This window comes from Callospermophilus lateralis, chromosome 8 (genome assembly GCF_048772815.1).
Source record: "Callospermophilus lateralis isolate mCalLat2 chromosome 8, mCalLat2.hap1, whole genome shotgun sequence".
Taxonomy (NCBI): Eukaryota; Metazoa; Chordata; class Mammalia; order Rodentia; family Sciuridae; genus Callospermophilus; species Callospermophilus lateralis.
Window position 1 is genome coordinate 67,511,497 of NC_135312.1, and position 25,250 is coordinate 67,536,746.

Consider the following 25,250-nt stretch of genomic DNA (forward strand, 5'->3'; position numbering starts at 1 on the left):
TCCCCTGTGCTGCATCATGGTCTTTTCTTTGCGAGCTTTGTTTATAAGGTTTTAGTCCTACAGATAACTTTTAAAAATTATTTGAGTCCATTGATTAAAGAGTCAACTATATGCTATAGATGTTACCCCAAACAGCTCATCTTTTCTCTTCCTTTTCTGTGTAGTATAGTTTTATGACCGACTAATAAGTCTGGTGAACTGAAGATTCAGACCTGTGACATTAACTGATAAACACATGGTGTCAGCTGAGGCCACTTTCTTGGCTGATCTGGGAAGGGGTGATGTCAGCTTCCTTCTAGGTTTGAGTCATTTGATGGGCAAAGCAGTCTGGTGAAATTGGTTTTATATATCAGACAGTGAATCACATTTTGCTACCAATTAATAGACTGGCAGAATTCAAAATCCCGGATCATTTGAATAGAGTATTTATTATTCCAGACAAAGATCCATAGTAAACTTGACTTTGCTAAATATTGTGCAAGGCACTGTGCCTTAAAGGGACAGTCCTTGCCCTCAAGGAGCTCACTGATAAGGAAAATCTAGAGTTCATCTAGTTTGGGCAAATGTAAACAGATCAGGGTATAGCCCTGAGATAGAGGTGGTGGTACCGAGGAAGACCTTTGGAAGACAGGTTAGGAGTTCATTGGGGACCTGGTAGAGAGGAGGGCTGTGCTTCTTAGTCTCCCAGCTCCCTGGGCTGCCAGGGTGCATACATGAGGCCTATGCAGAGAGTACACTCTGACTCCAGAAGAGGGATTGGCAAGCAGAGACTGGTGGTGAGGGTGTTCCTTAGATACCACCCGGAGCTGCAGTCCTGTAGGTAGGAGGGGTCGCAGGAAAGTTTTCAATAGTCTAAGTAACAAGATCAGATTCATGGTTTTTAGAAAGATCAGTGAGGTTACTGTGCAGAGGTAGAATCCCCAAGAAGAGGCACTCCAACCAGCTCTAGTGGAAGTGAGAAAATTCACACAACCCTTCGCTTGAATTTTGGATTTAATACTCAAAACCTTTTTCTTTTTAAGTTGGGGAGAGGTGAATTAAATGAAGTAGACATTAAAATCAGAAGAGAGAGACTTTAAGCTTGCTTGCCTACATTCTTTCTTAGTTTGTGATCGCAGGATTTAAAAAAATTTGTGGCTGTAATGAGACCGACTTTTCAGCAGCCTCATTATTTTATGGGTATGTGATGTGGTTCTTTATGGTCAGTTGAGTATGGGAGAAGACTGGCATGTTAATGAGGCAAGTGCTCTGATTGATCCTAGTGCAGACCAGACTTGCAGGGGAAGAGCTACTGGCTTTGCCCATATTTCTGATTGTTGCCAAATGAGCAGTGCCAACAAGGCAGGCGGTCAGAGGTGGCTCTGATCACCAGGGACCTTTAAATAACCAAAGGGGGAGACAGAAATAACTAGTTAGGAGACAGATTTTTATCTGTTGCCATCATGGGTTGGGGGGTGTATTTTTTGCATATTCCTTCAATGGACTACAGGTTAGTACTCTCAGTAGTTGAGGGAACAGTTTAAATACTTTAATTTAGAGACTGAATTTTCTGAAGCTTTTGAATAACATTAATATGTTCATATTTCATGTAATATGTAAACCACATTAACCCCTAGGTCAGAAGTGATTTCACTGGTATGGGTTGTATAAGTGCTCTATTTGCGTGTTGACCTTGCTCAGTCAGTACTAGTTTTTGACTTTTTTTTTTTTTGTTATTGTTGGTGCTGGGGATTGAACCCATTGCTTTGTGCATGCGAGGCAAGCACTCTACCAACTGAGCTATATACCTAACCCTAGTTTTTTACTTTTAAATATGTTTGGAAGTCAAAATTTTTGCTGCATTGTAACTGGGGATAATGTGGCTCACCAGTCTCCTTTCTCTTTACACTTATTGTTTCTTTTGGAGCTGTACCTCCCCAGCCAGTTTTCTGTACTCCTCTTTAAAAACCAATTGAAGTTTTTTGAGAAGTTCTGTCCTTTTTTATCTTTGGTTAAAAATTTCTCCTAAAATATATGATCTCTAAAGATATGTTAATGGGTTGCACTGACTATCCTAATTGAAAAACATGAGCTCATGCTATCTGGTGTCTGAACTTTGGACCATATTCTCTTATACATTGTGGGCAGTTAGGTTCTGCTTTGTGCAGATGGGTCTGAAACTATATGGTGACAATGTTAGACTCAGTCCAGTTTTCAGAACTCCTAACAAGAGCGACTGCAGACATGATCAATATCCCAATGTTTCTTTACACTTGCTCTTATGTCACTATATGTATATGAGGTGTTTGCTTCATATATATTTATATATATATGTATATATATATATATATATATATATATATATATATATATGTTGTAGTTGTTAATACCTTTATTTTATTTATTTTTATGTGGTGCTGAGGATTGAACCCAAGTCCTTGCAAGTGCTAGGCAAGCATTCTAACGCTGAGCCACAACCCCAGCTCCATGAGATCTTTGCCTTTTAATTAGAACTTCTAACCACCAAAGTAATAAATATTGTTGTGAAAAGAATATTATGACTCAATGTTAACACTATGTTCCCTAAACCACATTATTGCTTTACCTCCTTCAGCCTAATCTCAGGTGTCTACTTATAGTTTTTTTTTTTTTTTTCTTGTATCAGGGATTGAATTTAGAGGCACTCAACCACTGAGCCACATTCCCAGCTCTATTTTGTATTTTGTTTAGAGATCTGGTCTCACTGAGTTGCTTAGTGCCTTGCTGTTGCTAAGACTGGCTTTGAACTCACGATCCTCCTGCCTCAGGCTTCCCGAGCCACTGGGATACTTATAGATTTTTGTAGTGTGTATTCTTTCAGATCTTTGCTTCACATTAGCATGCACACAGAAAAACCTGGCAGGTTCATTTTGAAAGGTGAATGAACATGATGCCTCATTAGAATTGATGTGACTTACTTTTATTCAGGTTTGCCTAGGTAGAATCTGTCTCAGTTTAAAACTTTCAGTATTCAAGATATGGAAAATATCTAATTGGCAGTGAATCCTGGAGAGAATTTATGGATGAGAAGAATATAAATTTCAGCATTAGTATTACCCTCTTGAGAACAGTGAGAGGGTAAAGGTTACGGGAGTAGTATTTTCAAGTTTTGATTAAAATTTGCAAAATGAGGTCACTCCAAAACTATTTTTCAAGTATTATAATCAATTCTAATAAGGCTGAGTCTTCTGTGATAGGAAGAGGTGAGTAGCAGACAGTGCTAATATGTGAAATGTGAGACGATCCCCTGGGGTCTTCTCCAGGAAAACAACTGATATAATGTTATTTTGTCATTGCACATACATGACATGTATTTTATACAAAATCTGTTTGTAAGACTTTATATTTTAGGGTTAAGTCCCTGATTTTTTTCCTTTGTTTGTTGTGTTTTAGGAGATATTAAGAGTAAAAATCTTGGAACACTTAGCTGATTTTTATTTATTTATTTATTTTTAATGAGAAAAGCTGCTGTAAATTCTTTCATGTGCATAAAAGTGAGAGGGAAAAATTCTTTATTCTTTGAAGGCACATTTATTCTGCCTTCATACATGGAGCCACTCTGCACACATTTGAATTATATTTGGAGAGACATTGTTTAATGGCAAACTAAAATTGTACTTAAAAATATGTGAAAAATGTGTCCCACATGTTGGATGGTAGCAGTAGAAAAACATGGAACCAAAGGGCCAAAGGGGCCAAAAGATGAGCTTAAATATCTGAAAGTGACTTGCCTGTTGAGTAAGAATTCAAGAATCAAGTCCTTTTCCTTCCATCTTGTTGTGATGTATATACAAAGCTCACCTTTTTCTAAATCAGTGTCGCCCAACTTTTGTGAGTTTTATGTGTTGCTTTATGTGTCTCTTCCATGCCTACCCAGATAAATACATAGGAAAAACTACCCTGGATTCTCTCAGGGAGAATTAAAATTTTAAACGTGAACTCTAGAGGGAGTTGGCGACATCTTTCCGAGGAAGGACGATATGAAGTGACCAGTCAGGGGTGATAAATGGGCAGTCAGCTGTGCACAGCAAGCCCTGTGGGCTGCCAGTTGCTATGGAAGCACGGAATGGCATTCGGTGATCTTGCATGACTAACCTAGTTTAGCAGAGGGCCTGTGGGTCTGGCCTGGGAGAAGGTGCTTCGGCCAGCTGATCCCAGAACAGGCTTACTGCCTGCCCCAGGGCTCAAGTCCAACCAGGGCCTTTCTGTTACCATCTTTCCTCATCCACTTATGGTATTTCCTTTTGTAGTTCAAAGGAAAGAGAAAAAGGAATCTGTCTCACTAATCCTTACAGAGTTGTGATAGCTTTCATTTTATCACAGCATTTTAACACCTCCATAACACATTCCAGGCCTCCAAGAAGAGAATTTGAAAAGTCAAAGTACACTTGCCCCAGCATGGGGTGTATTGAATTGAGTACTTAGGGACTGAACCAGCAGCTTTGAATTTCTCAGGATTTTCATCACCTTTCCAAAAGTGAAAGGATCCTGACCTGTTTTAGGTTTCCGAAGCTTCATTCAGGCTTCTTCTGTCCTGAGTCAGAGTGGGGAACTCTGTCGCTGAGAACATCTGTGGCCCAGTCCACCTCAGTGGGCTGGCACTTGTGTTCTGTAGGGTGAGTCTTCCCCTGTGACTGGGCTGTCACCACGCATGGGAAACTGAAGCCTGGGGTTTCCTGTAGGGTCTATATAGCTATTCACTTAATTTAAAAATAAAAACTGTGGAGGAGGTGGTTTGATGCATTCATGTGGAGTTTTTTCTGTTTTTGAGGTGGGTTCTTGCTCTGCTCCCCAGCCTGGGCTTGAACTTGCCACCCTCCAGCTGCAGCCTCCTGAGTAGCTGGCATTACAGGCACATGTCACCATGACCAGCAGTCTTTTTGATGCATCATGTTGAACCTTAAAGATGCCAGACGGCATATGATCTAAATGTAAAAACTTGGCTCCTGGAAGTTATTCCCTATCTAAAAAATATTTTTGAAAATATCTGGTAGAATTCTTGGATGTCTGTGGGGTGGTCAGGCTTTGTACCCGCTCCCCACCCAGGGGCATTTTAGCACGTGTTCTTGTTTTTGAAGGCAGTCAGCTGCTTCCAACTACCAAGTAAACTTCATGTTTTTTTTCTCCCCAGGTGGGGACTCCTGGGCTGATCAGAAAGGTGGCATCAAGGCCCTAGGTACATGGCCTAGATCAGCTAGCCAGAAGTTAATGGGAGCATGCCTGATGTTGGGCATATTATGGCTACTTTGGTGCAAGTGTATTTATAGCCTCTCCTTGAAAGAAATTAACGTGGAATCCCTTAACATATTAGAGATGACTTGTGAACCCAGAGGTTATTATGGGGTGAGTGACCTCAAATCTGTAAGTTTTAAAAAGGCTCTAAAATAAGAATTATAGTACAGTTTTTATATCTTCAAGAGCAACTACATGTTGTTGGCTATATCCTGCCCCCCCCCCAGCCTTTTTTACATTCAGAGGCACTCGAACACTGAGCCACATTCCCAGCCCTATTTTGTATTTTACTTAGAGACAGGGTCTCACTGAGTAGCTTAGCACTTGCTGTTGCTAAGGCTGGGTTTGACCTTGCGATCCTCCTGTCTCAGCCTCCTGAGCTGCTGGTATTACAGACGTGTGCCACCATGCCTGGCTGCTCTCCCTCTTTCTAAGGGCCTTCTGTGAGGTCCTTAGACAAGGACAGACCTGTGTGGACACATTTAGCAGACATCCGTTTTGTGGTTTTGAGCTTGCTCTGCTGGCTGGGACGATCCTGACTTATCAGCATGTACCTCCTTGAGACTAAGGAATTATGAGTGGCTCTAAGTGAGCACATCTTCTGTTGTTGTAGACCTGTCTAACAATGCCAGAAAGTTTTGCTTCCAGAACTGTGATTGGGAGCACATACTTTGTTGCCAGGCATTTGGACCATCAGGTCTATAGTTATAAAGAAGTCACTCTTTGAGCCTTATTTTTCACTTGGAAAATGGGGGTCACAATCCCACTGTCACAGGGTGGCTGTGCAAACCAAGCAGGATACAGACTCAGGATCAGCCCCAAAGTTGATAGTCCTTGGCAGGCTGCTAATCACCTGAGTGTGTTGCTTTGAGGTCAGCTCCCATCAGTGTGAACTCCATTGTACCCCTCAAAACCACCTAGAAAAGTCGTTCACCATACCAGTCTTAGGCCCCACCTTCAAACTGCTGAACGGAAACTGTGGTTCTTGATGCTCTGTTTGCACAAGCCCGCCACGTGACTCTGTTCACTCAAGGTAACTTGCTGTATTATGTGTGAATCAGTGAGAACGTCTCACCAGGCTGATGTTGGGATGAGGTTATCCTGTGTGTGTCTGAGAGTGAAAATGCATTTTTCCCTCCACACAGTGGGGGGAAAGCCACCTTTCATTAAAGTGATAGTTAACTTGTAATTATTCAAGGGTAATTACAGAGTTTGTGAATCATGTCCAACATTTTTGCTGCTTCCTGAAAATCCCCTTATTTAACATTCTTCCCCCTGCCCACTCTTTGCTTATACCTTGCTTTGAGAACCATAATATATTATAGGCTAAACAAAAGTTTACTCATACTATGAATTGTTTGTGTTGTTTAAAAAGTCACGTTACCCAACTGGGGCTGTAGCTCACTGGTAAAGCGCTTGCCTTGCCTATATGAAGCACTGGGTTTGATTCTCAACACCACTTAAAAATAAAGATATTGTGTATTGTGTGTCCATCTACAATTAAAAAAAAAGTTACATTGCCTTTCTTTTCCAAATGGAATCACAAAAAGGGAGATATTTCTGAAAATTTTTGCCTGGAAATTTTTTCTAAAGACTCCTCCTTCAGCCATTTCAGATTTGTTTTAAGTATGAAGTGGAACAAACCATAAGTCCAGTCAGTACAACTGGCAAAGGCCTGTCAGTTGCAAGGAGAAAGAAGGCAACCCACAGCCAGGGTTCACAGCCTCCCCCATGCACCTCTGTGAACTTCCTGCCTTTTTGGCCTTCCTCTGCCCTGCCCAGGAGCCTTGGTGAGTGAGGCTCAAAAGGATGTTGCCCCAGAGGGCATGAGTGAGAGTCTCACAAAGTCCAAGCCTGGTAAGATTCATCCTAGAAGTAACATGCATTGTGTCTTGATTTCCCGCACTATTTACAGGCTTTTCAGTTGAAGAGTAAGGGTGAATTAAAACCAAAACCAAAACAAAACAAAATCATAGTTTGCTTTAAAATTGGCAGAGTTTTGCATATGTTTGCCAATAAGATCTTGGTGTGGGTTTTAATTTTTTTGAAACAAATGAAGTAAAACCTTAATTAACCAGAATCCTTAACTTAATAGGATTTCTTCTGTGGGAGGCCCCTTGATTTTAGAATCACATAGTAATAAGCCAGTGTTAGGCATTTTATGAAAGAACAGCCTAATTGCTTTTTCCCCACCCCCCCTGGTTATTTCTGTAACAGTTTTCATTATTTTGGAATGAAAAACCAGCAGTACGTTGAAACCTAACTGATCCTGAGATGAGGCTGACACAAGACCGAGCTGATTGATGTAGAAATATTCTAGTGATTGCAAACTAGTGTCATTTTGTTTAAGTACAGTTGAATATAGAATAAAGGGGAAATTAAGCAAGGACCCCCCCCCCCCCCAGCAGCCTTAGTTGAGGGACTACTATTCACACCCTCACTTTTTAGTTCCCCACTGAGAATTTTGCTGTCTGAGGTTCTCTTTTCTGAGACAAAGGTAGAGACTGCTCAGAAGTGACCATAACACTGCCCTTCAAAGCAGAGCCAAAAGCTGTGAACACTGAGGAGCAAATAAAGCTCTAGGGACTCCACTGCTAAAACTAGCAGTAACAGAAGGGGAGAAAACAACTCCCCTGCTGGTGAGCACAGCTGAGCTGGGGCCCTTGGTAAGCTCCTGCTTAACCACCCGTGCAACTTGGCCTGACCTCAGCAAGGTGCAGGGCGTGGTGCACAGGGCAGTTTTTCAGGAAAGGCTCCTGGGAGTTTCAAGTGGCTCCAGAGTATAGTTGCATACATCACCACTTCCTGCAAATTGACCCAAAGTGGCTGAAAGACAAGTGTAAAGGAAAAAAAAAATTATGTTCTGATCAGCACTCTCAAGTAGCTTATGCAGCTGTATGCTAATGTATGTCACCTCTTGAAACAACAAGAAGAATAAGCAAAATCATTAAATAATTGAAAGGAATCCTTGAGTGGTCATGTCCATTGTGCTACTGTCAATCAGACCTAAGTCTAAATATCCAAAGCATGTGACATCCAGACTCAATTAGAAAAGATTCCAGTCAGTTCTAATTTATTTTCTCTCAGTATGTTTACTATCCTAAATAGTTACCTTTGTAATTATGAGTTCTGTTAAAATCTAAAATTGCAATATCTGTCTTCTAAGGAGTAATGGTCCAAGCAGATGATTTTTGACAGTATCCTATCCATCAAATTTAATCAGGTAGCTTAGTTCTCCCCACTTTTAGATTGAAAGACTGTGGTAATAGCAGTCTTTAAAATAGCTCTAATTAATTAGTTTATTTATTTATTTATTTATGTTCTTTTTAGTTATACGGCTCTATTTTTTTTAGAAAATTGTATGTTTTCCAGAGTTTAAGAAAAAAGTTGCAAATAATTTTATTAAAATAACAACAACAACAACAACAGCACTGAAAGCACAGTGGCTGCCTTTTTTATTTAAAAATATTTAATGATTAACTTCTATGCAAAGTATCATGCCTTAGAACCAGGAGGGAGGTTATGCAGAACAAGAGGTTCTATTCTACTGAAGTTCATGTTCTAGGGAAAAGTCGGGGAGAAGAGGTAACCAATGACCTGTCCAGCAAGCACACACTTGGTGAATTTGAGGACGCCTTTGGAGGGGGTGACATTTGAATATTCCAGAGATCTTCTGGAAGCTGACAATTGGGGCTGGGGATGTGAGGTTGAAAGAGAAGCCATAGAAATTTTTGCGATTAGAATGAAACCATCAAAGTCTAGGATATCACTGAGAAGCAGGGAGTAGTCTTGTGTGACTGGAATATAGAAGTGGTGTTTTGGACAGTCCTACTTCGTAGCTAAGTTGGTCCTGGAAGAATTGCTTATCTTTCAGTAAAGGTCTGGTTGGGCATTAGAGCAAGAGAATGCCCTGACAAGGAAATGGACTTGTGGGAATCAAGTAGAATGCATACGGTAGGCCTTTTGGGGGTACAGTGGGGTCATGTACCCCCATAATTGAGCTGTACCAGATTATGAGGGAATTTTAATGCCAAAGCAAGGATTCAGTTTATTCTGCAATATAAAGGAGCCATCAAATAATGTTACTTTAAATATGGATAGTGACATGAGAATCGGGGACTTAGGCCAGGCTTCTTTTCATGGGAAAGCTGAATTTGAGGGATATGGGGGAGTCAAAGAATCGACCAAGCTTTTGCCAGAGGAAATAAACTAAGACAAGAGAGAGGGAAGGACCAGGGAGGTTAGAGTTTGTAGTAGTGCACACAGTCGAGGCAATTGAATATTTTCCTGTTTGTTTAAATAGCAATGGGAAAAATGATTTAGGGGATTCTCTAGAAGCAAGTCTATGAAGACAAAAGGTTTTTTATAGTTCTAATTTTCATTATTTATTATCACATGAGCGGGTTGTGTTGCTGACAGTGAGGCAGGCCCTCTTTGGTTCATGAGACAGCTAAAATTGCCCTTCTTTCAGAATCCATTTCTGAGATCTGTTCCTCAATGAGTGTATTTTAACCCCTCTGGTGCCAAGGCTGATGATTTAGATATATTTTATATGGTTTAAGTAGGGCAATCAGTTTGTAAGACATTCTCACTAGGTAGAGCTGACATCTATAATTGGATTTTCTCATCCTTGACACTTGAAATAAGAAATAAAAATCATCTTTTTTGGATTTACATGCCAAGACACTCCCAGTAGAGTAGGCTGAGAATAAGGTAAATGCTGTTTTGGGTGCCTGGTAATCTTTTAATTATAAAATAAGCCTTTTGATTTTAATCTTCCAAAACGTACGACACTGATCCAGGAAAACAGCCTTTTTAAAGTTCACATCCTGCTGATTCCTTCAGATGAAAAGCTTCTGCCTCTACCCCATATTTTGCAAGCTGAAAGTCAAAATATCATTACTCTTGTCTCAGTTCCCCAGCGCCTATAAAAGACCGTTCGTCTTAGAGTCGGTCCTGAGCCATGATGGAGGCCTAGAGTGGGTGCTTGGTTGGGATTGAGGAGACAGGACAGTGGATGACAGGTCACAACCAATTGACTGAAGCCTCAGTCTAGGGGTGGGTTAAGGGACTTTAAGTCACATCCCTGTCGTTTCTTCTCCTTAGACCTATCCTCATCTTGATCCACATACGCACCATGGGCATGACAAAACTTGAATACTCATAGGTTTTATTGTTTTTGTTTTATTGTGGCATATGAAACAGCTTGTACAATGAAGACAGAAACCTGCTTCGAATTAGAGAGAAAGAGAGACGCAACCAGGAAGCTCACCAAGAGAAGGAGACATTTCCTGAAAAAATCCCCCTTTTTGGAGAACCTTACAAGGTATTTACTGTATACTAGAGTGTGAAAATCTGACTTATCATAATATCGAGCTCGGCGATGAAATGATTCAGTGTAATTGAATTCAAATAAGGTTCACAATTGTGAAAACTTCTTCTAGAGATTGTTTTTGGAACCAAATCTGAAAATTCTCTGAGTATCATTAGTTAAAACTACCAAAGTTTGTGGTTTTCTTTTGTAATGTCTTGTATAATTAGTAATAGGTGTGCAGGACGGGCTTTACAATGGGAAATGAGTTAAAACTCCACATTGAATTCTGTAAGTTACACATGACATTGAGAATTTTTATCTTAATGGTATTATGTAGCAGTTTATTAAATGATTGTTCTCCTTAGACTTATTCCCTCCAGTATCTGACCATGCTCTTTTCTTTTATTCAGACAGCAAAAGGTGATGAGCTGTCCAGTCGGATACAGAACATGTTGGGAAATTATGAAGAAGTGAAGGAGTTCCTTAGTACCAAGTCCCACCCTCAGTGCTTGGATGCTTCTGAAAATAGGTTGGGAAAACCGAGATATTCTTTATTTCCTGACAAGGGGAGCAGCATTCCATCCAACTCCTTCCATACCAGTATCCACCACCAGCCCATTTACACTTCCGCCTCCGGACCACTTCCTGTTGGTAACATTAGCCACAATCCAAAGATAGCACAGCCAAGAATGGAACCATTGCCAAGTCTCCATGCCAAAAACTATGGCCCACCTGACAGCCAGCACCTGATCCAGGACCGTCTTGGACAGGAGGGATACAGCTCTAGTCATCACAAAAAAGGTGACCGTAAAGCTGATGGAGACCATTGTGCTTTAACAATAGACTCAGCTCCAGCAAGGGAGCTCTCTCCCTTGATTTCTTCTTTGTCTTCCCCAGTGCCCCCTTTGTCACCTATACATTCCAACCAGCAAACTCTTCCCAGGATGCAAGGAAGCAGCAAGGTTCACAGTAGTAGCAATAACAATAAAGGCTACTGCCCAACCAAGTCTCCCAAGGACCTGGCGGTGAAGGTTCATGATAATGAGACCCCTCAAGACAGTTTGGTGGCAGTTGTCAGCCATGGGGTAGCCCCTCCCCAGCCACCTTCTCAGACATTTCCACCCCCCTCCCTCCCCTCAAAAAGTGTTGCAATGCAGCAGAAGCCCACAGCTTATGTGAGGCCCATGGATGGTCAAGATCAGGCTCCAAGTGAGTCCCCTGAGCTGAAACCACTGCCGGAGGAGTACCGGCAACAGAACTTTGAAAGAACAGACTCAAAAGTGCCTGCTGAAGCCAAGCTCACCAAACTGAAGATGCCTTCGCAGACAGCTGAGGTGAGTGGAGCCTCTGATCCTGGGCTGTTCCCATTTGAACAGATTTGAGATGGAAATGTCAGGATAATAGGAATGCGGAGGTGACTCTTTCACTTTTTGGTGGGCTATCCTTTGGCTTTAGGATCCTGTTAAGTCTTGAAAACCTTAGCTCTGAGATGAATTCTGTAAGTTACACATGACATTGACGATCGACTTTGAAATGTCATTTGCGGAAAAGTTTAAAAAATCTTTTTCATTAACAACTGGTAAAATATAGAGATCCTAAGAGTATAGTTTATTTGTACATCTGTGTAGCCCACAACCCACTCAAAGTGGAGAACATGGGCTGGGGTTGTGGCTCAGTGGCAGAGCGCTTGCCTTGCACATGGGAGGCACTGGGTTTGATCCTCAGTACCACATAAAAATAAATAAACAAATAAAGATATTGTGTCCATGTAGAACTAAGAAAGATTAAAAAAAAAAGGATAACACTTTTAGTACCTGAGAGTTCTAGGAATGTTTTGAGCAAGGAATACTGTCTCCTTTTAACAATGTGGAGGAAAAAACTTTTTGATTAATAGTTCCTCAGCCCAAGTTAAATTTTTTTTTTTTTTTTTTTTTTAGTTTAAACCATAAAAAAGCAACATCCAGATGTCAAAATGTTGAAGGGATAGACTTTATTTTTTTTTTTTTTAAATTAAATCATAAGAAACTTTGAAGCTAGAGTTCTGTTCTAATATGTTTTATTGGGCTGGGGATGTGGCTCAAGCGGTAGTGCGCACGCCTGGCATGCGTGCGGCCCGAGTTCGATCCTCAGCACCACATACAAAGATGTTGTGTCCGCCGAAAACTAAAAAAATAAATATTAAAAAATTCTCTCTCTCTCTCTCTCTCTCCCTCTCTCTTAAAAAAAGAATATTAAAAAAAATAATGTTTTATTTACCACTTATGTGTATGGTGACATCTCATTTGAGGGTGAGACACAAATACAATAGAGAATGTTATTCAACTATGGGATTTAAAAGTAACCAAAATACTGAATTTTTAAACCAAGAAAGAAATTCCCTTTTCTAGTGCTTTGATAAATAGCAGCATTGTGTTTGAATGAGGAGAATCAAAGCACATATCCTATCACTGAAATTTTAAAGGAGTATCAGTTACTGAAAAATTAAAATTAGTAGTGCAAAGTGAATTTTACAAGTTAACCAGTAAAGTCTGTGGTTTTGTGTTTTGTCTGTTGTATAAACATTCTGTTGTGAATATCCGTCATTCAAAAATTATGTGCCACCCAGGTTTCAGTTTACATGATGACTGAAGGTTTAAAGAATGATTTGGGATTCTTTACTGCAAAGATAACTTTGATCTTCACGGAGGAGAATTTGCTCCTTTGTAGTGTCAGTTTTTAGTTTAGAAGAGGGATGCTGGGGTTCTGTCCTCAGTTGGTTCTTGAGCAGTGAGCATTCCCCGATGTCTTCAGAATGTGGCCTTTGTTTGGGGGTTGAGGAAAAATGGGAAAGGAAGAGTAAAGCAAATAGATCTCTGACTCCATCTTATGAAGAGTCCGTGCAGTGAATCATTTATTGAATATTTTGTGCTGCAATGAAGGCAAAATAAAGCAAGATCCTCCCTCCTAAAGATGGTCTGTCAGTCCATCTTATAATTCAGACAGTGAAAAACTTAAAGGGGGTTTGTTTGGTTTATGTATCAAGTAAGGTCTGCTGTAACTTCCTAAATAAACAAAAACAGAAAAGCATCTAAAGGGACAATTCAACATTTTTTTTTCTTAAAATACTAAACAACTAAAAAAATTTCTTCAAAATAATTTTAGGATGCATTAGTAGTATTGGCATAGTCTACCAAATGTTCAACCATATGCTGAAGTGGACAGCTAAAGAAGTATCCGTCCTGCCCCTGGAAAGCTGACATTCTAGTCTGGCCATCAGCCTATATTCACTCTTGAAACAATGAGAGAACAATTGAGTACACACTGCCTGGGGTTGGGTGTACAGTGAACCTGTGGAAATTCAGCCAATAGGTTTCCCAGTAGATGCTTCAGGGAGAGCATCTTGGTTAACTTTCTTGGGGGCAGAAGTGGGATAGAAAAGCTGAGTCAAGGTTTCTCCCAAGTCTTAAAGACTTTCCTGTTTAATATAAATTTTAGGTGTAGGACTATGTTCTATGGTCCTTGCACATTTTCTGAGGAATGAATATTTGAAATGCAGGAAATATTCCATAAATCTGGTGACTGGAGAATGGGATTTTCTTGGCACAGATGCATCTCCTTTCAACAATTGAGTAGATGTAAACTTGTCATTTGCAATCAGTGTTTCTTGTAATGTGATGGCTCCCTCTGGTCCCTGCCAGTGCCCTCATGCTAGTGGCAGCTGTAGTGCCAACTGCCTGGGACCCCTGTGGTACTGCTGGTGAGCAGGAGGATGAAACTGAGGGATCAGCAGATGGAGGGGTCTGGGGAGAATTAGGAGCCAAGAGCTTGGAATGAATGAGGAGTAAATCTGGGAAGCAGAGATGGGTGCTCTCTGGCTAGGTTTTTTTCTCTTCCTTTTTTAAATGGTTTTTTTTTTTTTTTTTTTTTTTTCTGTCCAGGTTTTGGATTTGATTTAGTTCTTTTAACAAAACTCTCACATCTCAGAGATTTACCATTAATTTTCTGTTTACACACAATAAAATATGTATGCTATTTTTTTAAATATAGGTGAAACTGAAAATCTCAAATTTTCATATTCTGGTAAACCCAAGGAAAGCATAGGGCTGGGGGACTAAGAAAAGCAGTGAATTAACCCAGAGCAGGTAAACTTTACATATAGAACCAGAATACTATAAGTGTGTCCTGGGTTATTTTGGATTTGGGGCAGTGTGGTAGATAGTGAGGGACAGAAGAGGAAGATGGCTGTTGGCTGAACTCAAGAGAAGGGGCATAGAGGGAGATAGCTAAGTGATTGTCACTTATTTGCTTAATTGGTTCTAAGGCCAGCCAGGAGATTTTCACTTTCCTCCCTCTGAGTGTGAGGGTGGTTGGATTTTGTGGTTTATTTCATTGTTTCCTCCCTTCCCCCTGTACTCATGACAGAGTATTTTTTAAACGAACCCAGGTAGGAAAGTATCACTTTGTCTTTCTAGAGTTCCTTCATTCTCAGGGTCCTTACATGTGGATTCCTTACCCTACCTTCTGTCCTTTTACCTCACAGGAAGTACTTGGTTTTATTTATTTATTTATATATATATATATATATATATATATATATATATATATATATATATATATATATAATATATATATATATATTTTTTTTTTTTGGTGATCTTAAAAAATGATATTCTTTTCAGGGTAAGTCATTCTCACAGTTAAAACTTAGTCTTTCCTAAAATCCTAAAGGAAAAAAATTACCCAAAAGTCAATATTCTGACCAAATAGAGGCCTGAATCACAAAACTCCGCCCTTAGTTTTCTCTGGGTGTGTCAGTTTGTGTCAACTGGAAGACTAGAGTTGTGAGCAGTGATCTTGCTCAGAGCCGGGGAGGACTCTAGGATCTCATGCAGGTATTTTCCAGCTGTACAGTTGCCACATCAGAGATGGAATTGCCCAATGGGAAGGTTGAGATCATTTTTCATTCCTTTTCTCTGCTTAGAGATAACAAACGAAAGAGAAAAGCCATTGCCTCCCTGGGTAGTTATTCAGGAGCTTGGGACTCAAGGTTGTGAGGTAAGGTGGTGGAGTTAGAGGGAAGGAGGTGTGCCTAGACATAGGTTTTAGAATGCAGGATTGTGTAATAGCCTTTTTTATTTTTATTTTTGAAGTCATTGTTTTATTTTATTTTAAATTTTATTTTATTTTTTACACAAATGGAGCACAACTTTTCATTTCTTGGTTATACATGATGTAGGGTCACACCATTTGTGCAGTCATACCTTTACATAGGGTAATAATGTCCGTCTTGTTCTACCATCTCCCCTTTCTCCACACCCCTTTCCCTCCCCTCCCTCCCCTCTGCCCAATCCAGAGTTCCTCCATTCTTTTCTTGCTTACCCACACACCCTGCCCCACCCCATTAGGGATCAGCATCTACTTATCAGAGAAAACATTTTGTCTTTGGTTTTGAGAGATTGACTTACTTCGCTTAGCATGGTATTCTCCAGCTCCATCAATTTACCTGTAAATGCCATAATTTATTCTTCTTTAAGGCTGAGTAATAATCCATTGTGTTATATACCACAGTTTCTTTCTTTATCCTTTCATCTGTTGAAGTGCATCTAGGTTGGTTCCATAGTTTAACTATTGTGAATTGAACTGCTAAAAACATTGAGGTGGTTGCATCACTGTAGGGTGCTGAATTTAAGTACTTGGGTATAGACTGAGGAGTGGGATAGCTGAGTCAAATGGTGGTTTCATTACAAGTTTTCTAAGGAATCTCCATACTGCTTTCCAAAGTGGTTGCACTGTTTTGCAATCCCACCAGCAGTGAATCAGTGTACCTTTTCCCCCACATCCTTGCCAGCACTTGTTGTTGTGTAATAGGCTTTTATTTAAAAAGAGAAATGGCATAAGCAGAGTCTACAAATTCCATACTGAATTTAGGTTATTAGAATTTTAAAGGTAAACACACAGCCCTTTCATTTTACAAATAAGGTCTAAGAGCAAGAAGTCACTTCATTTTGCTAAAAATTATAGTTAGTGTTAGGGATAAAGGTAGAAATCCCAGTTCTTTGGTCTTTCTACCTTGATGACTTGCCTGGTGGTAGCACTGGCTGAAGTGATGGTGGTAAGATGTGGGTTTGTTTGTTTTCTTTTGAACTTGGACTGAACTCAGAGTTTCACGCATGTTAGGTGAGTGCTCTACTATTGAGCCACACCCCTGGCCCCAGTGTGTGTATTCTTGACCAGAAGAGCTGGACTTTGTCTTCTGAATCTGTAGCAGAGCCTTGGAGAAATAGTAAGTTTCATTTCTTATTTGTGTTTATTGACTTAGGGTTTTTATTCTTTTATTCTTCCTTATTTTATGTTTTTTCTTTTTTTAAAATCCATGTGACATATTGGAATTAACTCCCATCATGTGCCAGGCACAGGGATAGGCCCTGGGGATGTAGCTGAGATCAAGCTAGACATGCCCCTATCTTGTAGACCTTTTATTTTATGGAGTACATTGATGATTAATTCACACATGAGCAGTAGTCTTTTGACAAGAAAGTGGCAAGAAGTAAGGAGAAGGGCAAGGAGAGTGAGAAGAACCAGAGGAGGCCACTTTAAAAAGGGTGGCCAGCAAAGGCCCCTCTGAGGGGTCAACATTCGCAAAGACATACAGGATGAACCTGAGTCAACCATGCAGAACTGGAAGAGGCATTTCATTTCGGGTCAAGAAACAAGTGCAAAGGCCTGAATTTGGAAAGAAGAATGGCTTTGTTAAAAAGAGAAACAAGGTGAGTGTGGCTGTAAGACTGGGAGGAGGAAAAAAAGATAAAAATGGAGGCCCCGGCAGGAGAGACCATGCAAGGCCTCATAGGTCATGGTAAGACCTTTGTATATGATCCAAGTGGGAATGGAGACTCATGGAGGATTTTGAGCAGGAGAGTGACATATTGACTATCTTTCTGGAAAGTGATCCTGTGGCTTCTGGGTGGGGAGTGGATTAGAAGAGTAAGGGTGGAATTAGGTATCCCAGTTAGGAGGTTGAGAAATGACTGGCTTGGAGCAGGGTGGTTGCAGTGGACAAGGAGGAAGTGGACACACTGGATGCATTTGTCAGGAAACTGGGAAGGTTTTGTTAATGACTGAAGGTGGGAATAGCCTGAAGTGAGAGGAAATGAAGACTGGTGACACTTTTGTGAACCATTAGGCCTAACGCTGTGAATTAACTCATGGTGGAAAACAGTGACAGTGATTCGCTTTGCATTCTCATGTGCAGGCATTCTTTCCTACTTCCATATTTAGCTCTTCAATTTTTGAAGTTCAAAGAGACTTCCCTATTATGAAATGATTTAAAGGTGGTTTCCTTTTGGGTATGCATGTCCCTGCTGTATACTGCCTATCCTACTGGTCCCCCACTCAGAATAGAGTTAAGCAGCTCATCTTTTGCATGTATATCAACATTGCAGCAGCTTTTAACTACAACAGGTTGAGCTTCTGCTGTATGCCAGTCCTAGTACTGCCAATGGGGTGAGCACATCCAGATGGTCCTCCTGGACCTTAATTCTCCAGTTAATTCTGATGTTCTTCAAATGGCCACTGAGATCATTTTGTATATGCAGATATTCTAAAATCAAAACAAACAAACAAAAAATAATAACAAACTTAAGTATCTGAAACAGGACTGGTCCTAAGCATTCTGTGTAAGGGATCCTGAACCTATATAGCCAATCTAGATTTGATTCCACGAGCTAGAGCTCAGTGAGCTTGGTCAGACCCACATGACCTAAATGTTTACCTTAGGAAATGGAGGACAAAGCAGGAAGCTTATCCCTGTGCAGTATTTCCTGGGGTTGTTGTATGCTGGAGCATAAGACATCCACACCATGTTCAGGAGAGAACCAAGATGATCTGGATCTATGCAGAGCCTTTAGTTTTAAACCACCAAATATCTACATATAGAATTTAAAAGATAGTAGTAAGTAATAGACTTTTTGAGCACAAACTACTAGCAGGTATCCTGAAAGCTGAATTGGGCCAGAGGGCTGTTTTGTTTTGCCTGTTGTGTGTGTGTGTGTGTGTGTGTGTCTATGTCTGTCTATCTGTCTAACCAACCCCAGCCCCCCACCCCCATCTCTCTACCCTAAGCCAGTGTTTACAAACTAAAGATCCTAAGTGACAAATCAGATTTTTAGTCACCTCCCTCCACCCCCAAATGTTAGTACTGAGTAGAGGCTTCCACTTTTAATTTCTAGAACCTGGCAAGTTTTTGAAAAACACTTTTAAACTCTGAAGGAAACATTTTAAGTAATGTAGGAAAATATTTCAGAAAATCTCTAAATTGCTTCAAATGAGTACAAAGAATAGAATTGCTTATAGTAGTAGCCCATGAGGAAAGCATAAAATTGAAACTGGAAGATCTTTTTGGGTAGTATTAATTGGAATTGTTTTCTACTTTCTGTTGTTTCTCGAAAATGCCAGAAGTACATTTGGTACCAGGATAAGAAATTCCTGTTCCTCCTTGTTGTTTTCACACTTGAGATGTTTGTGGATGGATATTGGATCTCCCCTGGGTCTCTCAAGAACAGACTCTGCCAAGACAGAGACGTGCAACTCTTGGACTCTGCCTGGACTGCACACTCTCCCAGGCTCTCCCAGAGCCACCCAGTCATTTTAGCTCTGCCCTAGGTTGTGTTTTATTTTGAGCCAGCTGATAGTCTTCAGAGACAGAAAAGAAGATATTCTAAGGGGAATGCTGTTGATGATTGAGTTAGTGGTTTGACTTCGGCTGTGTGGTGGGATGTCCAGTACTCATGAGACATTTGAACAGAATTCCTCCTGAGAGAGGATCCTAGTTCATGTTATCATAACAAGCTTATTTTTTGGCCTTGTATTTCTCCTTTTCAGTTGCCAAAAGCTACAGTATTTGAAAATCATTATTTTCCAAGGGTAATTTTGCTGCTTGTTCACATTTTCCAAGAACTCTTTAAGTAGATATTTTTATACTAATTTTGTTCTTTTCTTTAATTGTTGAAATCACAGATTGGCAATTTTTTTCCCCCAGAGAAATTCAGGTACACACACCATTAGTTTTCTCTTGAACTTCATTTCATTCCCTTTTAAGCTTGGCCTACTTTCTGCATTTTTCCCCCAGCCCCGTGGTAATTTGTCAAGCCCACTCTAATCTCCTTAATCCCTTTGGCTGAAGGGTTTTGAGGCTTAATGGTTTAATCTAGGGTGCCTCAGTATTTAAGTAATTAGAGGTCCTATTTCTAGCTCTATCCTTCAGATAAATCACTTTTTTAAAAATTCCAATTTGCAAATAATAGAATTCTAAGAAATTAGAAGAATTTGAACGTTGAATTGAACTGCATACATTTAGAAAGGAGCGTATCCTATGATGTTTATTTCTTGCAGTCATCCCTACAGCTTCAAGCTTTCTGGATTCTCTTTTTCCTTGGAGCTCAATCTTTAAATTGTTTTATAAAATTATTACTTTATGCATATTTATAGGGTACAGTGTGATTTTATTAACAGTAATTTTATTAACATGATTTTACATATTAATGGTGTTAATACGTGTATGTAAACAGCATGTACTGATCAAATCAAAGCAAATAACATTTCCATTATTTGTGTTTTGAGCTTCTCACGAGAGCTCAATATTTATTTATACATACATACATACACACATACTGAGGATTGAGCCCAGGGGTGCTTTACCACTGAAGGACATCCTCAGCTCTTCTTTTATGAGACAGTTTCTTGCTAAGTTGCTGAGACTTGCCTCAAACTTGTGATCTTCCTGCCTCAGCCTCCTGAGTCATTAGGATTATAGGCTTTTGCCCCTGTGCCTGGTTTGGGGCTCAATTTTTTAAAATACCTCAGAGCAAATATTTGCTATTGCAATTTAGAAGTGCTTTTTCTTTTTTTTTTTTAAATAAAATTCTATGGTATACTTAGAATTTTTTTATGATGCTTCCAACATTTTTTCATGCTTGAGAGCATGTGAATATTTGAAAGAGTTCTTTTGCCTTTCATCAAATAATGTGAACATTCTTACACAATGTTACAAAAATTGGTTCAGGTGAGGAACAATTTAGTTATAGAAGAATTCACATTTTAGCATTCTATGTTTCTGCCTTTTCAGTTCAACCAATATTCGAACCCCAGTAGGTATAAAGGGAGCTTTTAGGAGATACATGCACAATAAATTTATTATGACACAGCATTAAAAATGCAAAGTGTAGTGAGTATGCAAAGGTAGTTTGGAACTGTTAATACTAGCTCTATAATGCTGGCCCTGTCCCACCCCCGCCACTTTTGCTTTATGATGGGAACTGTTCTGAATGCTGTGTATGGACTCACTTTATCCTCACAGTGATCCATGTGGTAGATGCTCTCTCTATCCTGTTTTATTGAGATGCTTACAGAGGCACAGGGATTCATTTGTCCAAGCTTCCTGATGCTTCAATGGGAAATCTGGAGTCCAGTCCCAAGTAATCTGGTTCCATAGTTCACACCCTTAGATGCAGTACCTACATTATGGTACCTTTGAGAAGTAGAAGCTGTACTTTTTTTTTCCTTGTTTTTTTTTTCCCCCCAGAATTGACTTTTGAAGCACTTTTACATTGGTGAAAATACTTTTCAGGCTAAAGGTTTAGGGAGAAAAAAGACAGAAGCAAGTCAGGAAGAGGAGTCTACTAGGAGGAGTGGGGCTGATGGTTCCAGGAGGTTGGGGTACAGGCAAAGCTGAGTCATGGGGAGATAAGCCTGCAGGGAGCCAGTTTCAAAGTTATTTGGTTGCATTTGAGTAATTCAGACAAGAACAACAGTCATTAATGGGAAGGAGAAATTACTTCGGCCTCATGGCAGACAGCATAGCCTGGGGTTACAATTCTGTGAGAAGGGGGCAAGAAACTTAGCCTCTCTATGTCTCAGTTTATTCATCTGTGAGCAGGTCTGTTAGACTGAGGTAATCCACAGACAGTGCTTAGAACTCCACGTAGGCAGAGTGCAGGAGGGGTGCTGGGACTGATTAGAATTGAACTTTGAACTGAGCTATAAGAAAAAGAGAATTTGGACAGAGGTTTATCAAGATGAAGAATTTGTGATGTTGGAGAGATGGGAAGACTGAGCATATTGCAAATTTTAGTATTAGAGTGTATTTTAGAAATATAGTGGGATTAGCTCAAGAGGACCATAAATTCCCACTTAAGATTTGTACATGAAAAAAGGCCCCCCCAAATTTTATTTAAAAAAAAAAAGTAAAGTTTTTTTTTCCTCTTTACACATTTTTTATTGGTACATTATATTTGTGCATAATGATGGGGATTTTATTACATATTTACACATACACATAACATAACAATATAATTGAGCCAACACTTCCTAGTCCCCCAGATTTTAAGGCATCAAAAGTGAACATGAAACCCAGAAAAAGAAAGCATTTGATTTGGGGTTACCAGGCGTTCCCCTCCCCTGCCGTCTCATGTCCTGGGGCTAGACAGACTCCTTCCTGAAGAAGCATTCCCATGTCTTGGTAGTCTCTGGGGTAAATGTTTCACTTTATAAAAACTATGCATTCTGAAATATTTTACTGCCTCTTTTAACTTCCAAAACACCGGCTTATTTGTTTCCTTCTCAATTGTCACAGCAACCCTGTGAGTTGGGCAGGGCAGTTGCATGAATCACCATTTTACATGCCATGGAACTAAGTCTCTAAGGAGTTTAATGATTTAAGATAGTAAGTGGCAAAATGGAGCAAGAAACCCAGACCTCTGGCTCCTAGTCACCATGCTCCACAAAACATGTTTCTGTGGAGTGTGACGATTCATGAAAAACTTGCCTTTAGAGCGTTGAGAGTTCTCTGATTTTCTGTGTGGCTCTGCGGTCGTGTTGACACCCGGTGAATAATACAAATATGGGATTCAATGGATGATTCAAATGAAAGGATGATTAAAACTAAGTTTTGGTGTTGGTGGATCTGTGTCTTCCACTGAAGCCTTTAAACGTTGCTTTCTACCTATCAGAGGTGAAAGCCATCAGGTTTAGATTCTTTCAGTTCTTTCTACCTATAGTGACTCAAAACCAGACCTATGTCTAAACTCACCATTTACCTTTTCCCTTTGATCTCACAGAAGGGGGTGTTCTTCCCTGCCTCCAACTACGCCCCCACTCACCACCTCTCTTGGTTACCTTTGCCCATTGCTCATCATCTTCGGTTACTCTTAGGCCTTTCCCAGCGTACAGAGCAAAACAAACCCTCTTCCACTCCCCTGTCCTGTTCTCATCACTACTTTTTGTTCCTTCACTGCTAGGGCTCTGGAGACAGAAGTAGGTAAACACTCACATCCACTTCCTCTCTCAGTTCTGTCTTGTGCTCTCCACAGTCTCTGCTGGTAGGAGCCACCAGCAGCCTCCTGATGGATGAATTCAAGAACCTCCCTAGGCCTTATCCTGCTTGACATCTCTGTGGCATCTGACACTGGTCACCACCATCACCTGAAACACTCCTTTGTTGCCACTTCTCCCCCAGCTCTTCTTACAAGCCTTGATCTCCCCGGGTGGGGGTGGGGGACCTTCTCCCCCCTTCCCCAGGGCTCTGCCCTCAGCACCCTCTCTGACTCTGTAGCCTTTCCCCATGACCTCTCTTCTGTGTTAAAGTTTGCTCTGCTGAAATACAGAGGGCCACCAAAGGTCTTTTCCTAACCCCAAGTGCTAAGAAGTCCCCTGAGCTCTAGATCCTTCTGCTCATCTGACCCTGGGACTTCACTCGGAGTTTGCCCAGGCATCTCAGGTTCAACCAGTCTAACGTGGATTTATTTCATTGTATTTCCCTTTCTCTGTACCTCTTTACACATTCAAAATGTTCTGTTTCGATTGGATCATCAGTCTCAATTTCTGTTACCTACTTCATACATTTGGCAACTGAAGTCCATCTGGAACTTGAGTTCCGTAGAGCACATCCCCTTTTCTTTCTCCCTCACTGCCCCATCTTTAGTTCAGATTTTTATCATTTTCTTGAACTTCCTTCTAACCTGTCTTCCTACTTCTTTCCATCTTTTCAAAACTGCTACACTAGCTGGGGGCAATAGCATAGTAATCCCACATCCTTGGGAGGCTAAGGTAGGAGGACCACAAGTTGGAGGCCACCTGGGCAACTCTGCTAGACCTTTCTCAAAATAAAAAAAAAAGTAAAAAGGACTTGGACTATGGTAAAGTGCCTCTGGGTTCATTCCCCAGTAACCCTCACCCCCACCTCTGCTAAGTAAAAAAATAGCCACACTGTTCTACACAATAGTGATTGAAGATTGATCAGTTTATCTTAAGATCTTTTAGCACCTCTCTCTTGCCTTCAGGATAAAAATCCAAATATCTTCATTTGACTCCCCACTCTTTTTTTTTTTTTATTTTTAAGAAATGGAGTCTTTGGGCTAGAGATACAGTTTAGTAGTAGAGCACTTGCCCAGCATGAAGGAGGTCCTGGGTTCAATCCCCAGCACTGGGTGGGGTGAGGTGGGGCATATAGAGACAGGGTCTCACTGTGTTGTCAAACTCCCTGGTCAAGTGGGCCTCCTGTCTCAACCTCCCAAGTAGCTGGGATTACAGGTTTGTACCACCATTCCTGGCTCCGTTTGCCTTCCTAATGGCACTTGTCCTTGTCTCTCCTGCCTTCTTGTAGCCCTTCTACTCATACTGCCTTGTTCCCTGGCAGCCTGTTAGGCCATTAGAGCTGGCTTTCTCCTTTGTGCTCTGCTTCTTGGTCCTCTAGCATCAGCTCTTCTTCCTGTGATGTACTCTGTCGGGGTCTTTCTCCACATGGGAAACATTTTGAGGGCAGAAATCAGTTGTCTGCCCTTCGTGTTTAGCACAAATAAGGCCTGAGGCAAAAACCAGAATTTTTGCCACTCTGTGCTCAGCTTGAAGATTTCTTAACCCAATTCATTGTTGGTCTGGAATGTGAAAGTTAACCTCTTTTTAATATTTGGCTGAATGGTGCAGGGGGAACAGTGGCATGTGGGACTGAATTTTCTACTTAGAACAGTTGACTGGGAAACTGTGACAGTAAGTTCAATAATTTTTTAAAGAAACTGTTTTACCATTTTCAGCCTAAGTATTTCTTACGTTGTTTTGGCATTCCTACATGTGAGCTTGAAAATAGGCAGTCTAAGCCATTCATTAGCAGTTCTTAATTGAATTCCAGCCTCATAATTGCTGTACTTCTCAATAGTGAGTCTAGAGATTAATCAGATGGTTTTATGTACTATAAAAATTAGAAAGCAATGGATTTTATGTATATGACACATATATAAGTGCTTTCCTCTGTGTTAAATGAAACACAGGATTTCCTTTAGTCTATTTTTTTTTAAAATAAGTGATGCATATAATAGAATCTAGGAAAACATTCAGTCTTAAATATTTTGCCATTGAGTGAGTCACTTTTTCTGGGAATGAGCCAACAAAATTGGGTGGGGCATTTACTCTTCTCCACCACAAAGGTATCATTAGCTGGTATCCTAGTAACTTAAGAATCATTGACCCTGAAAATGTCTGACTGCAACCTGGGCTTAATTTTCTAGTAAGATTAATGATCTTGCAGTAAAAGGTAAAACAGAGCCCAGGGTCTTTTATCTTCCTTACATTCTGTCAAGATCTCAGTGAACTATTGCTAAGACGGGGAAAACACTGGTCTATTGTTCTGAATCTAATTGAGTCTTTTTATTATGTTATG

The 25,250-nt window shown here is 40.4% G+C and overlaps 1 protein-coding gene across 3 annotated transcripts in view; it reads left to right on the plus strand.

Annotated features, from left to right (window-relative positions):
* Aff1 (ALF transcription elongation factor 1) overlaps positions 1 to 25,250 on the plus strand; it is a 189,614-nt gene that overhangs the window by 87,729 nt on the left and 76,635 nt on the right. For all 3 annotated transcript variants that reach the window (XM_076865240.1, XM_076865241.1, XM_076865242.1), the window contains 2 exons: positions 10,456 to 10,576; positions 10,975 to 11,898. In XM_076865240.1, coding sequence (XP_076721355.1) covers positions 10,456 to 10,576; positions 10,975 to 11,898 — 1,045 coding nt within the window. The remainder of the gene's footprint in view (positions 1 to 10,455; positions 10,577 to 10,974; positions 11,899 to 25,250) is intronic.